The sequence below is a fragment of the Bidens hawaiensis genome, unplaced genomic scaffold (assembly GCF_021521415.1).
Source record: "Bidens hawaiensis isolate Kalapana, Puna unplaced genomic scaffold, B.hawaiensis_p1.1 tig00001920_1, whole genome shotgun sequence".
Classification (NCBI taxonomy): Eukaryota; Viridiplantae; Streptophyta; class Magnoliopsida; order Asterales; family Asteraceae; genus Bidens; species Bidens hawaiensis.
This window is the reverse complement of record NW_027491107.1, coordinates 660,849-676,672: the sequence shown is the minus strand read 5'-3', so window position 1 is coordinate 676,672 and position 15,824 is coordinate 660,849. Positions and strand designations below refer to the sequence as shown.

At 32.7% G+C, this 15,824-nt stretch overlaps 1 protein-coding gene across 1 annotated transcript; it reads left to right on the top strand.

The window, feature by feature from the left end:
* Window positions 1-6,743: 6,743 nt before the first annotated feature.
* LOC143599253 (sec-independent protein translocase protein TATA, chloroplastic-like) lies at window positions 6,744-12,138 on the top strand. The gene is made up of 2 exons (XM_077077250.1): window positions 6,744-7,034; window positions 11,857-12,138. The coding sequence occupies exons 1-2, from the start codon at window positions 6,753-6,755 to the stop codon at window positions 11,980-11,982; spliced, it is 408 nt and encodes a 135-aa protein (XP_076933365.1). The 5' UTR covers window positions 6,744-6,752; the 3' UTR covers window positions 11,983-12,138.
* Window positions 12,139-15,824: the final 3,686 nt, after the last annotated feature.

Here is a 15,824-nt window from a genome sequence, read left to right as displayed (position 1 = left end):
CATAGTATCATCTTAGTTTATAATGAATCTTAATTAAAGTTTAATAATGATAGTAAAACATGTGATCGATTATAATAACTAATGGTTGTGTTGCAATTATCACTTGATGAGGAATGTTACAACACTCTTAAAAGATACCCCAAGTGCTAAGCTTGACGATAAACTGTCACACCCCACCCAGGATGGGGCACTTACAGTGCCCAGTCAGCATAGACTTACAGCGGAACCGTAATCTTATATAAAAAAAAACTAAAGTATTTGTTATATCTAACGATTACACTTACTAGAAAATGTAACGATAACCGAATAAAACATCTGAACTCTTCCAACGTATAGAAGTTAATCTCCATGCCCTTATTTATCAACCTGTAATACATGCCCGGGTAAAAATACGTCAGCACAAGCTGGTGAGTCACATAAACTAACATATTTAATAAACTGATACTAAACCAATTTTATGGATCAAGTATGAGCTCATTGCATGTCATGCCATAATTATAACCCGCCCGCTTCACGTTAAAGCCGAGTCAGCATCATATATTAGCACATACAGACTTTACGCACGTCTGCTGCTGTATAAAGTGCATGTCCCCTCGGGAAAATATAATGATCATTATAATATATATAACACTTTGGGTGCCACACCATATGTGCCATGCAAATACAAGATCAATCACAGTCCTAACAGTTTTATGAGCATGTATCAGAGTTTTGAAAATAGTTTAAATAACTCACCTGAACAGACTTTCTTCAGCTACACTGGCTAACCCCACTTTAACTTGAATCTATAATTTAACAAACTAGGTTACTTATATATATATATATATAATGTTTTAGTACTCATAGACCCTTTGCACAACAGTTGTCATTAATATGCACAACTATTCAAGTCCACATAGTGTTATGGTTAACCACCATACCCATCAATTTACAATTCATGGTTCATCTTAACAGTTTATGACCAAAGTGGTCATACCATACCACAAAGCCAGTTGTGCACATACTAGACAAGTTATGTTATGGTCATACACCCTACTCTAGCGGGTTGCTATCCTGACATCTCTTGGTAATTTATTATTAAAGTATTGAAAGGTGCATAATTTCTATCTACGAGTTACATTTGAGGTCCCTAATTACTCATGCTATTATATTCTATAACTAATTATTTTATTATTCTATAATATTAAATAAATAAAAAGAAAAAGAAAGAAATAAGTACCTTAATGGCTCCATTAGAGAACTCGGAATGTTTACGTAATATGAAAGTGATTTCCTTTCATTTATAGCAATAGTTAACCGCCTTTCTTGTTAATTTACTTAAATAAAATAATAAATAATAATAATAATAATAATAATATTCGAAGTATATGGCGTCCAGCAAGTCCACCTTGAAATCATTGTTATCACAATATTTGTTATTATTTTAATATACAATTAATCTAGCTTAAATCTCGTTTTTCTTTTATAACGTTTAAAATATAATGCGTTATAAAGTTACAAATATGCCATTAAGACAAATTAATTTTTCTCTTTGTTTTGACCTAAGTTTTATTAAAAACGGAGCAGGGCCAAAATATAATATATTTTATAGCGTTCGATTTTCTCATAACACTAAATACTCATCTAGATACCTCATGTTTCAAATAGTCATATTACTCGTCAGGTACTCGTTTAATATATACAGTATAAGTTTCATATATTTTTATTTTTACTATAAAACAAGATGTTACATAAACCGAGAAATTTCTAATCTTGCGAAGCCTTGGTGAACCTTAAAATAGACACCAAGACCCTGAACTTGATGATAAGTCGATAAATCGTTATTCTTGTGAGGACTTGGTTGATAAATTAAGAATATTTAAAATTAACCCCCAAATGCCGAGCTTGACGATAAGCCGGGGAACTGCCACTCTTGTGAGGGTTTGGGGAATAACTTAATAAACTTTTAAAGAGCCACCAAGATTCCAAGCTTTATGATAAGTCGAGATATCACCATTCCAGTAAGGGCTTGGTTGGGAAAAAAACATGAATATTAATATTGACATGGACCAAATGAAATATTAATAGTGATTGACCATTTAAGAATGAGAATTATCAATAATGTTGTGAAAACGGATTGGTTATGTTCATCAACTAAGATTGGTTAATTACTCGTTAAGTGAGTGTGCAACATAACCAATCTAAATCAACTCTTGGGTGGTTATTACATGAGTTCTATAATTGTTCAAGAGTTGTGCGGATTAATACTTGGTAATTCAAGATTAATCTTTTAAGACTCAACTAATCTTAATTGATATTTTAAGCATAATACAAGGGTTATTTTACTAAAGTATCAAGGACAATTCATTTAATAATTTAAGAGATTGTCTCATCTTTAAAGTGAGTTAACTTATCTTTATCAAAAACCACTTGCTTACATAAAATGATGTTTTAGTAAAATGGGTCTAAGAGTTATCCATTTCTTTAAATATCATGGAATAACGTGACTAACGATGTTATTCTCACATTTAATCACCATATCATGCTCAAAATCACATGTATACTAATCAACTATTAAACCAAGTTAAGAGGAGTTTTAACCAAGATGATAAACTTTTATCTTTAATCTTCTTTCTACCTTAAAATATGAAAACCCAAAAGTATTGTCTTTTAATATATTTTTCTTAAAACTCATTTACTAAAACTAAAACCAAAACCAAAACCAAAACCAAAATGATCTTCACTTCCGGTTAAATAAATACAACGATTTAGTAGTAAAACTCTATAAGTGTGTCCGTGGATCGGTACTTGGTTCTTAACTATACTTTACTACTTATACGATACGTACACTTGCTTTTTGTGTGTGGTTTAGTTAAGATAATAATCATTTTTATAAATTTAAAACTTAACATTGTGTGAACAAAACTTTGAAAAAATTAACACCTTTTTCATACTATACCTATCGCACACCAACGATTTTGGCACTTACTCTATATAAAACTAAAACAACAATTAAGTTATTGTGTCTTTTTTCGTCATTGTGTCTTTCTACTCATTATTATGCACTTTTTTTTTAATACTAACAACACCGTTGTGTAATCCTAATATGTTATTATAATGTTAAAATAACAACAAATTATCAAATACATAAAACACAATGATGAATCCATATTACATAATAATTTGAAACGTAAAGCACAATATTGAATACATATTACACAATGACTTTAAATCGTTATATTTAATATGAGTATCAATTGAAAAACACAATGACTAGAACCTATAACACAATGCATAGAAAACCCAATTGAAAAACACAATGACCGACCAATAATACAATGTATAATAACCCACTAATTTTTTTTAAAATATTTATATAGCAATATAATACTCATATTAAAGATAAAAAAAAGTTGTTATTATGATGAATTTTTTTTTTAAATTATCATTTCGTAGAACTATGCACGTTTGAAAATGATAGGAGAATTGACATGTGTCTTTTAAGTGAAGAGAGAGTCAACAAATGTGTGTTATTCATTTTATGCCTTTTTATTATTTGGAAAATTGGATTTAAATAATCCCACCTTTATGATCCCCCCGTTAAAAATAATTAACGGGGTTAAGTTTTTGCTGATTTGGCTAGTGACTTGGCTTTTTCTTTATTCTACATGGCTTTTCCCTTTTTTCCCCCTCCAATTACTTACATGTAATACTCACATTAGCAAAAACTATATAAAAATTACACACACTCTCTCTCTCCATCTCTTTCGCTCACCTCTCTCTCTCCTGGCCACTTTCACCAATCACCACCACCTGCCACCGTCACTCTCACCTCTCGTTTTTCGGCGACCAGACGATGCAAGCCCCACCGCCACTTCCTCGGCCGCCACAGTCACAGCCACCACTACCTGCCACGTCACTCTCTCACCTCTCGTTTTCCGGCAACCAAAAGATTCAAGCCCCACCCGCCACTTCCTCCGCCGCCATAGTCACAGCCACCACCACCACCTGCCACCGGCGACCAAAAAATGCGCCCCACACGCCAAACCCCTCCAAACCGGCTACCCAATAAACTCACACTCCAGTTTCATCTTCACCAAAATCCCTCAAATCCTCACATCCCCTAGCTCCTTCAACCTCTGATTCGCATCTTTACCCCAATTAAAACCACAAAATCATTTCCAACATTCAAAATCATAGCTTAAATTACATTGATGCAGCGGGTGGTTTCGAGAAAAACCTAGATCTAGTGGTTTCATAACCAACAACAGATCCAGATCTGAGGTAAGATATTGTTTGTGGCGCATGAATAAAACCCAGATTCGGTGAGTTCGAGCTTGTTTCTTCTTCTTTCCAGCCATGATGGTACACCACATCCGATGGACAACAATTTGTTAATCGTTTTCTTCGAATTGGGGATTTTGACGATTTTGTTCTTCGAATTAGGGTTCAGTTAGGAAATGAATTGGGTTGATTGATGGGTTCAATATTGATTAAGAATTTACGGTTGTAAGAAATAAGAGAAAGGGTGAGTATTACACGTAAGTAATCGGAGGAGGGGAGAAAAAAAAAGGGAAAAGCCATGTAGGATAATGAAAAAGCCAAGTCACTTGCCACATCAGCAAAAACTTAACCCCGTTAATTATTTTTAACGGGGGATCATAAAACAAAAAACCTTGAAAATGTGGGACTGCCAGCGGGAAATACCGAAGGTGGGATTATTATTGGCCAACCCATTAAAGGTGGGATTATTTAAATCCAATTTTCCTTATTATTTTGTTTTCTTTTAATTAATCACAACGATTCAAATATAAAATCAATGGACGAGATTTCTTCTCACACTTGTCATTTATGTGGCACTGTGTATTTTAACCTTATCCTATGTTATAATAGGAAATATGATTTTTGTAAAAAGGATAATAAGTAATCCAGTCTATTTATTTTAGACACTGATGGTTGAGATTAGTTTAGAGGGAATCAAGTATGAAATAAGGGAAATGCATAAAAGGTATAACACATTTGTTGACTTTCTCTCTACACATGCAAGACACATGTCAATTCTCTCATCATTTTAAAATGTCCACAACTTTTTATACGAACTTTTTTAATAAAAAAACCATTATCATAATGAGCATTTTTTAATTTTAATATGAGTACCATATTGTTATATAAAAATTAGAAAAAAAAATTAGTGGGTTTTACATATTGTGTTTTATCAAATTCTGATTTCATTGTGTTTATGCAATTGAATTGTGTTTTTTATTCATAGTGTTTTTACAGTGTGTTTTTTTCATAGTGTTTTTTTATAGTGTTTTCTATTGTGATTGTGTTTTTTCCGACGGCTTTTCTGACGAATTTCCAAACAACTTTCAGCAATTGTTTTCAGGTGACTTCCAAACAACTTTCAGCAATTGTTTTCAGGTGACTTCCCGACGAAGTGGTGGCGGTGGGCGGTGGAGTGGTGGTGGTTGTAAGGGATGAGTGAATATGTAAGTGAATTTTTAAGATTAAAGTAATAGACCAAAATACTTTACTTTCTAGCATTCCTAAGAAAATCAAACTTTTTATTTAAACTCAACCCATCTAGATAATGAATTTACATAATGAATTGTATGTTTAAAATTGGATTTTAACCTTAATTTTCAGGATGTCACTAAGTAACCATCAATTCGATCCAATCATTTTTTATATAATTTGAAAAGTCACGATTGTTAATAATGCTTATTGTGATACGATTCGTTTTACAAGGTATATCTACTAATACCTATGTTATACCATAATTATCTTTGAAAGTGACTCCAAAACACTCCCTAGAGATACCCTGGGTGTCTAAAACTCGACGATGTGTGAGAATGGGAACCCCAACCATAAATGTATTGCCAAACCCCTGATGACTTGTCTGACATGTTTCAGCACCTCATAGGCGATCTAGTGGTTCACAATGCAATGCACGCCAACGTTAGACCCGATTAACATATGTGATGATTTTGATAATCATTATGACTGTCACGACCATGCGCGTTACGTTTATGAGTGTGGAAGGTAATTTGCCAGATTGCCAGCTTAGCCCCTCAACTTCAAGTTTGACGTGTTGATGGTTTTGGTCCCCAAACTTTTAATGACCGGTTGAATTGTTTAACACCTGATAAAACACAATCATTAACATCCATTTCAACCACTTTGGATTATAACAAGATGTTGAGCACCTTATTTAATAATTAAAAAGAATAAGACGTTATTCGCTTAATCAAATTACAAACCTTTTGCACTTTAAATCTACATTCGAGCATGGGCTTTCCCCGCTCACCATAACATACATCTACCTCTAGTTTTGGTTTTGATTTGTGCCTCATTTTTCAATCTTAACCTTTTGTAAATTTTAACCTCCATTCATATTTAATATGGTAAAGAAATTATGAGATGAGAAACAAAGGTGAGGATTATTACGTCCATTTCACCAACTACTGATCAAACAACATCCTGAACTAGGCGTTAACACGAAACAACACTCGTGGTCGTGGTCATTGTAAATCGAGATTTTTGCAGACGAAAACCATAATTAATAATTTAAAAACAAAAAAAATAGAAAAATAAAATAAGACACGAGTTTCATTTACGGATAAATAATAATAATCAATTCATCATCTTCGAGGGTCTAACAATACATCTCTACCTACCTCCTTTTTCACTCTATTATTTCAACACCCAACCAACATATCTTCCTTCCTTCTGCAACTCTTAAATCTTAATCTTAATCTATTTCTTCTTTGACAATGGCCATGAATCTAACCTCACTTTGCATTTCACATCGCACGTCATCTGCACCACCAACCACTCTATTATCTTCTTCCAATTCATCCTTCTTCACCAACACTTTCAAACCCTTGAATCTCAGATCCACCACCAAAAAACCTGCTTTCTCTTGCAACTGTATGTTCGGATTAGGTGTCCCGGAGCTCGTCGTCATCGCCGGCGTCGCCACCCTCGTCTTCGGCCCTAAGGCCATGCCGGAAATTGGCCGCAACTTTGGCAAAACCCTTAAAAGCTTTCAGCAGGTATAAATACATAAATAAATAATATTATTATTTCACTCTTAATTTAACCTTCACACACCAGAGCCTGCACTAGCCTTTTAGTAGGCCTTAATATGAATTCTTAAATTATGTTAAAACTAGTTTTTATCCCCGGTATTCCGTGGTTGTTTTATATTATTCGTTTCTAATAGTTATATATTTTTTTGGACTTTGATTTTATTTATTGTAAGTAAGTTAATAGTTAATATATTTAGGATTTGACGATGAAATAGTTTTACAAATAAATATGAAATAGTTTCACAAATAAATGAGATGCTATAACCCGATTTAAAAGCTATTTGGGCTTGGTGAAACTCATGATCCTTATATTTTCTTACTATAATTTGTTTCTTAATTTTAAATAATAACTTTTTTTTTAAATCAGATACTAATTTGTAGTATATCCATATTTTATAGGATTTTCGTATCAAGTATTTGGTGACATTAATTTTTAATTTAATGAGATGCTATAACATGTTTAAGGGCTTTGGTGAGACTCATACCCGTGAATTCGGGTCGAATGCATGAGAAACCTCCATTAACAAATAAATCAATCTGATAGCTCGAAAAAATTTAGAAAGATTTTGTTTATATATATTTAAGATAAGATAATTTAGCTCGTGGTTGTACTCGAACTGGATAAAGTGGTTGAATGGCCTTAATTACGTCCCCAAACTTTATGAACCGCGCCTGACTAGAAAGTAGGGCCTTAATTATAATGAAACCTGTTTCCTAGATCAACTTTTATTGGTTTGAAAGTTAGGTTCTTGATTATAATGAAACCTGTTTCCGCCCCCAATTTTGTTGAAGTTTGGTAAGAAAATTGGTTGCAACCAGAAGTGATTTTTGTTTAATTATTTTAAATATTTGTACCCTTTTAAAAATACAATCCTATTTAGTTTTTTTTAATGATTATTTTGATATAAATTTTTATTAAAATTGAGTTCTCTCAAAACTATGTCTTTGTGATAACATGGTTCCTGTCTAACAGAATTGGTTGGTAGACTTATTATTACAAATACTTGCTTTTTTATATACATTTAAAGGTTTAGTTACCCTGAAGTATTATGTAGAGCCAGACGCTTCCGTTACCACTACACCTTGTGTTTGGTAAAATTTTCAACCCATCTGACCCGTTTCCATTTAGTTATTTATTTAATTCTCTCATGTCACACTCCGAAAACCTTAACTTAACACAGCGGAAGTCTTAACTTTAATTCATTCGGGTTATGACAGATGCCGATAGTCAACAATAGTAATCATTTAATAATAAAAGCATCATCTTTTATTATAAGAAATATTTTACAAAATCAGAGTTTACTACACGTGCTAATGCACGGTTTACAACACATCACTTTTGTTCAAACACCCCACGCTCTCGTTTCCATGCCACCTCGAAACCTTCACTTTCCTGCAAAGCATATTTAAATAATATTTGGGTCAACACGAATGTTGGTGAGTTATTCCTGAGAAGAAAAACTTATTATATAAATATAAACAATTTATATATAAACAACACATGAATATAATGGTGTACGGACATTATACTCCCAATAAAACCGATCATAACAAGGTATAACACAATAACGAAACCCGCATTTTACCTTTAAGCACAAAAAGCGTTAGTTGTAAACTAGCTAAGAATACAACGCGTGTATGACTACCAATTTGATAACTCGAAACGTACCATACTCGAAATATTCCCACTTTTAACCCAACGCGAATGGAAGTGGGGGGCGTCACCCCGATAGATCTACCAACATTTATGTGCCCTAAATTCGGTTAACAGTTATTTAACCAAATTGATTCATCCCACAATAACGACAATTTGTAGTATAATGCGTTTTCAAAACATATATATATAAATACGAATATATATATACAATATGCTTTTCGGAGGAAGAACTCACCTTTGATTTCAGTGTTCGAATAAATGCTCGTTCCTATATTAGTACACGTTCGTTAATTTTAGGTTTGACTAAAATATATATATTCTTATTCTAAAAATCCACACAAGCATATAACACATAAAGTTTACTACTTATAATCTTATAATTCTATACTTAAAAATATAAACAAGTAATAATCAACTAATAATTGTTTTATTTAATAATTTAATTTAATTATTAAAATTTATAAAAATTATTACCTTTAGTTGCTGGAGTGTTTTGGAAAAATTCAAGTTATTATTTTATTTAAAATTTTGACTCTGTTATAATCGGTTTTGTCGGTTTTGCCGGTTTCGTTGATTTTGAGCTTAAAAACGAACCGGTTGTCATTTTTATGAAACTTTTAGTTTTAAATTATCTAGAACACTTTTTATATAGTTTTTAGTCAAGTTTTATTGGTTTTTCAATAAAAATGTTTTGGTTCTTATTTTGTTGCCAATTTCTTAAAAATGTCAATTTTTAACGTTTTCGTGTCGGTTTTCGCGACACGAACCGTGTTGGTTTAAGTTTTGCTATTCTTGACTTTTCTTATACTTTAACTTATGTTAAATATAAGAATATTATGACTTTGGGAGCTGTTTTAATTCAGTTCCAAAAACTCATGTCAGTTCACCTTAAAAGTCGAACTTTCCGACCGTTAAAGTCACCGACAAGCTATTTAAGTCACAATGTCAAAACCAAACCATTTGGTACAGCAAATATACATATAATAACAAGTAATATATCATCACATCCATGTTTGATCATCTAGCACCAAGTATGCACACAAAACAAATTTTTAACTACACATGCTCAAGCCTTAGCTTAAGTTTTCAACTATACAATATACATGTTATTTCTACAATCTCTACAAGGTGTTTATGTACCAAAATTTCCAGATCTTATTAACCCATATTAACATCTTATTTCATCCCATTGTTATCCTTTAACAAACACATTCTTGATTTCTTTAACAACAAAGTTTCTATTACTAGTAAGTAGCAATTTTTAATAACCTTATTATCATACTAACAATCTTTACAATAGAGTTTACTAAAGTAATCCTAACCACAAGTCTTTAATCATCCACACAAGATTATGTTCACTTATCAAATCATTTTGCAAAACATCTTGTACAATTTACAAAGTTTCCTTTATTAGTAAGTTTAACACAAACTCTTGTTTATCTAAGTTATCATGTTTCATGCATCCTAGTACTTCTAGTAGATTTTATTCCTTTCCATATGTCCCATTCAATCACTTAGTTTGTCATTTTCAATCCATATAAGACAAGTATGAGCTTTATGATCAAAATCAAATTTTTGTATTACTTGCATGTGTAAGTAACTTTCCAACAAAGTCAAATCCCTACACTTTTGTCAACCCTTTTCCAAGATCCTTTCAAAACCATTATTATTATTACTTACAACTTTTTCAAGTAATCAAGTATGTGGGTTTTCAAAATTATCATTCTTCTTTAACCATTTTACCATTTAACAAGCTTACAACTTCAATCCAATACCAAAATCAAAACTCACGGCCTAACGTGGGTATTTTTACTCATTATCCATCTTTGATCTTTTGGCCATTTACACATTTACTTCCAATATTAAAACAATACCTAAACCCATTTGTTAAACAAACTCAAGTAACATCAATATGGACAATCTATACAAGCTAAAATGTAACCATAACAAGTCCTATAATCAACAAAACCCATCTTATACATTCCTATGTAAACTCACGGTTCACACATATGCATGTATATATCCATATTATACCTACATGTACACTACCAAGCATACTAAAATCAAGCTTTAAACATCAAATAGCAACTAATATACACAAATCTTGAAGTGGGTTACCTTGGGATTCGGATTTGGTGTCTAAGGAGGTGATAATGTGACCTTGTGTTGGCTATAATCCTTCCTTTGGCTTCCTACTTCTTGTTATTAGCTTAACCTTCCACCAAAGATCTCCTAATCAAGTGTTGTGTGTATAAAAATTTGAAAATGTGAGATGGTAAGGTGGTGGTGGGGTGGCCGGTTATATGAAGGGAGAAAGAGAGGTATAGGGTTGTGAGTTGGATGGTATATGGTGTGCATGTGTCCAAGTGTGTAGCTTCCAAGTAATCTATCAATCATTGCATACCTATATGTAAGCTTTTCATTGGTGGGTTTGGGAGGTGGGTTGGGTTGTGTGTAAGTGGCGGCCGAGAGAGATGGGAGAGGGAGAGAGAGAGGTGGTTTTGAATAATGACATGTGATAATACCTAGGTGTTAAAGTTTAACGTATCTCGTAATTTATCTAGCCAAACGACTTCCGTTTCTAATAATTTTTATCAGACTTTGAGCGAAATTAGATTACAGTCAATGTCTGCCTAAAAACAAAATTTTCTGATAAACTTAATGTCGGGCTCTTACGGTGTCCTCTACTGGCTTTCGGTTACTTATTTTCTAATTTTTGCGATTCGAACCTTCTAAAATTAAGTTTATACACTATCTCTAATATCCTAACATAAAATTTTATTTTTCGAGGTCATCTTGACACGTTTATGAATTTATCCGTTTTGAGATATTACCCGGTGTCAATCTGTACATTGTCAGCTACACGACAAAATTGAACTTTTTCGGGTTCCATATTTTAAAATTCAACTAAAGTCAAAAACTTTGACTAAAAATATTATTCCTATGTATTTATTTTACTAATTAATACACGATTATGATTAAGATAATTACCAGATTAGTCTAATTTTTGGCGGTTGTCACATCTCATGCATGACCCAAGTTGATCCGTTCATAAATAAACGGCTCGAAATTGCAACCTCTATTTCAAATTTTAGTTTTGGGAGTCTTGAAGATCCAATACTCTTGCAGGCGGCAAAAGAATTTGAAACGGAGTTGAAAAAGGATCCAGAAGCACTTGAAGAGTCAAAAACTGCCGTTAATGAGATGGTTGAGCAGGAAAACAAAGACGCCAAAAGCACGCAGGTGACTTTATAGGCTAGTTGATGCTAGCAAAACACAAGTATTACGTAGAGTTTGATACGGTTAGCTAATATGCAAAACCTAGTATTCGGATTCCATTTTGTAAAACATTATCAACACTTTTATCATCAGTCACTTCGTTATATGCTATATGTTTTTCATTTCAATGTCTATTGCTTTGCTATATGTTTTACTTTTCAGTGTCCATTGCTTATGGTGTGGTTTTAAGTTTTAGTGCTTTTGTTCTGTTGGATGCAATTTCTCACAACCGGACCCAACGATACGCCTAGCCGGTCCGGTTAAGCCTTAATGAACTGATTTCAATTTGATCGGTCGGACGGTTACTGGACTGATGGTTGGACTGGACTTTATTTTTTTCTTTTAATCATTTCCTTCAATTTCCCCTGGATTTTATTTTTTCTTTTAATCATTTTCTTCGGTTTCCCTTTAGTTAGAGCATTCATATTGAAATTCACATTGGAATCCATATATCATTCGTAACCTTATGATTAAAAAGCAGCTTTAAGGTTTTTATCAAATTATGCACTCCATTCGATTCCTTAAAACTGGTATAAATATATGGATTTAGTAGTGATTCTAAATATATAAGGATTAGTGTTCACTTTGAACATTCGTTTCTTATAATTTTCCGCTCAAAGAAAACATAACTAAAAAATAAATAAATAAATTATTAAGTATTATTTAATTGAATAGAGATAAAATTAGGAATAGTATATAAAAGACATAATTACAAATTTTGTATTTTAAGCATACTGAATTTATGAATTGAGTTCTTTGAAAAGTTTATTTACACTCAATGTCCTTTAAATGAAAAAATGTCTCGGTTTTAGTATTTTACACTAATGAACGTTAAATTTTCCAGTTAAGTCACCCCATGTGTACCACGCATGAGGGCATTTAAGTCTTTTTACCTTTTAAAGGACTATATGTGTAGCATAATTAAAAATGATGTTCCAACTCAAAAGTTTATTTATGTCAAGATTGAAAAAATCCCTTCTTCTCTGTATTTAAACCCTAATTTTCACCCACCATCCAGCCACACCTGCAACTCATCGTAATCACCACCGCCTACCACCTCTACCGTTTACCACCATCTATCACCACCACCGTTTTGTTGGGAACAAAGAAGTAGTTATGAAAAAATAAATTTAATTACCAATTTAATGCTACAGAAGTATAAATGAACGAAGCAAACATATAGAGGTAAAAAAAGGAAGAAATTGCCCTTATTTAAATAAAAAATATTTTTATCGATTCTTATGTTAAAAGTATTTTGTATATGATACTACAATAGTATATACATCCAAATATCCAATCCGATTAATCAATAATATTAGAATGAGATATTTATAAATATCGTCGATAAGGATCCACATGAAATGTTTCCTTCATTTGTTATTTAACAAATTAATTTAACAATCACAAGCGCGGTTATAAGATTGTGGACAGTGGTAAATGATTTATAAGACTTGTGGAATCTCAAGGATATATGTGCCATGTCTTGAAATCATCAACTAGATGAATGAATGAAGATCGATTAAAATAAAATCCATATCTATTTGACCTCTACCAAATTGTATTATATTTACTAATCATACAATTGACATTATTCAGATCCATGCTAATTATCTTCATGTGTGTAGTTAAATTAGTACAACTATATGAAAGAGATGAATCCATATACAAAAGAGCCTAAAGAGGTTCACAAACAAGCGGTTTAACCAAGCTATCTGAACCATTGCGTCGACCAATTGGTCAAGTCCGATTTTCAAAACATTCTCAAATCTCCTAAATTTACTACTTAAAATTAAAACAATTTGGACTATAGCTAGTTAGCTACCAAGTACTACTTTTGTCTACCTAGCCGATTAAAACCAAACCCGTTATGACCCAACCCCGTTTTAACATAACACACCCACCCACGGAACCTTTCCCATCAAGGGGAGTAATAATTGGACCTCAAAAAGTCCAAAAAACATAAAAACCATTGTTCACATTCCATGCTTCAATTGTTTTATTAAGAACAAGACATCCAATGGGAAGAACAGATATTCAAATACCAACTGATTCTTGACACAAAATCAAATCCAAAATTAGGCCACTAGTACTGCACATAATAAATATGATGATGTACGTTTCGGTTACCACTAGATTCCAACAATATAATACTAGTGGCCCTTGCCACCTAGGGCAGTCCCGCCAACATCTCCACGGGCAGAAGGTGGTGTCGGTTACGGCTTCACGTCCGGAAACCACAGTGTTGGTGGATGTATCAGATGAGCTACAAGAATAAGATGTCATGGGACCCATTGTTGATGTGTGGGACACGGGTTGAACCATTGGGACAAACCCGAATACTCTTTTGACTCTTTCTTCAGCTATCTTCGCCTGCATACATGTTCAGTTAAAGTGGTAAAAAAAATTGAAGAGTCATACATGAAGTATAAACGGGTCAACGAGTAAATTAACCTTTGCTCTCATGGTTTCAACATTGGCTGTCAGCACAATATTATCAACTACTTCTTCATTGTACTTTTGGTTTATGTCAGCGAGGCGTTTATTTAATGAAGCATTTTTAGCCCGTAATTGAGCACCCTACGAACAAGGATAGAAGATTTGGTTATATTAATAATTACGAGTTTTGTCTACCTTAAAAAACACAAAATGTTTTAAGAAACAGACCAGTGTTTCAAGCTCAGTCAAATGAGCCTGCGTTATTCTTCTTGAACGTCTAGAAGATTCTTTGTTTGATGGCATTCTACAGAAAAATAAAACCTCACATATATAAAAAAAATAAAAATAGAACAATTTCATATATACATCCGAAAAAGTACATAATATCATTTCTTTATACTATAAGAAAGTTAGCAAATATTATAAAGATATTATTCAGTCTTAAAATACACAGCTTGTTCAACCTTAAAAAAACATGTTTTTGGTTAAAACAGCAGCTTGTTCAGGCTGTTTAAAACATCTTTCTTTGTTAAAACAATAGCTTGCTCAACCTTAAAAAAGCGCTTTCGCATGTTTCTGGTTAAAACATCAACCCGTTTCAACATTTAGGAAAACCATTTTTGACACTACTTTTCTGGTTAAAACATAGTTGGTAAACCACAACAGATATTAAACTAGAAGAAAGATAATGAAAAATAATGTATTTCCACTAACCTTGTTCGTTCTTCAATCGACTTTGTGGAATTGAGAAACCATAAATATCGATGATTATATATATAGAGAGGGAAAGGGATTGTAGTAAACTAAGTAAATTCAACTTATTTTAGGTAAATAGATTAGTGATAAAATCAAAATCAAATCAATAAAATCCAGCTCATCAATCATCATTAGAATAACCTCTTGTTATGTAATATTTTCTTTGGGTTAACCGGTTCGGTAATACCATAACCACCAAACGACGTCGTCGCAGCTTCATCACAACTTGTTGGCTAGCGATGGGCTCGTATATTACACACCTTGATACCAGCTTCGGTGTGTTTGATCAATGTTGGGGACCATGTCCCATCATTGTAGGTGGGAGTTTAGGTGGTCAAAGCAGTAGCACTGCTCTATTGGGTTCATGTAAATTGCTCCAAGATATTGACTTTAGTAACCAATAAATCCATGCTGGCCCGTCTCGTGGGTAAGCTAAATGAGGCAATGGCTTTAGGCCTCCAGATTTACAGGGCCTCCATTTTAAATAAGAGTTATGTATTATGAGATTTGAAAGTAGAGTTCTTTTAGAATTAGTAAATCAATGATAAGCTACAAGCTAAGGATGATTGCTTAATATCCATTATCACGACATATCATCCATTTTCTATAATTCTTGTATACTCTCT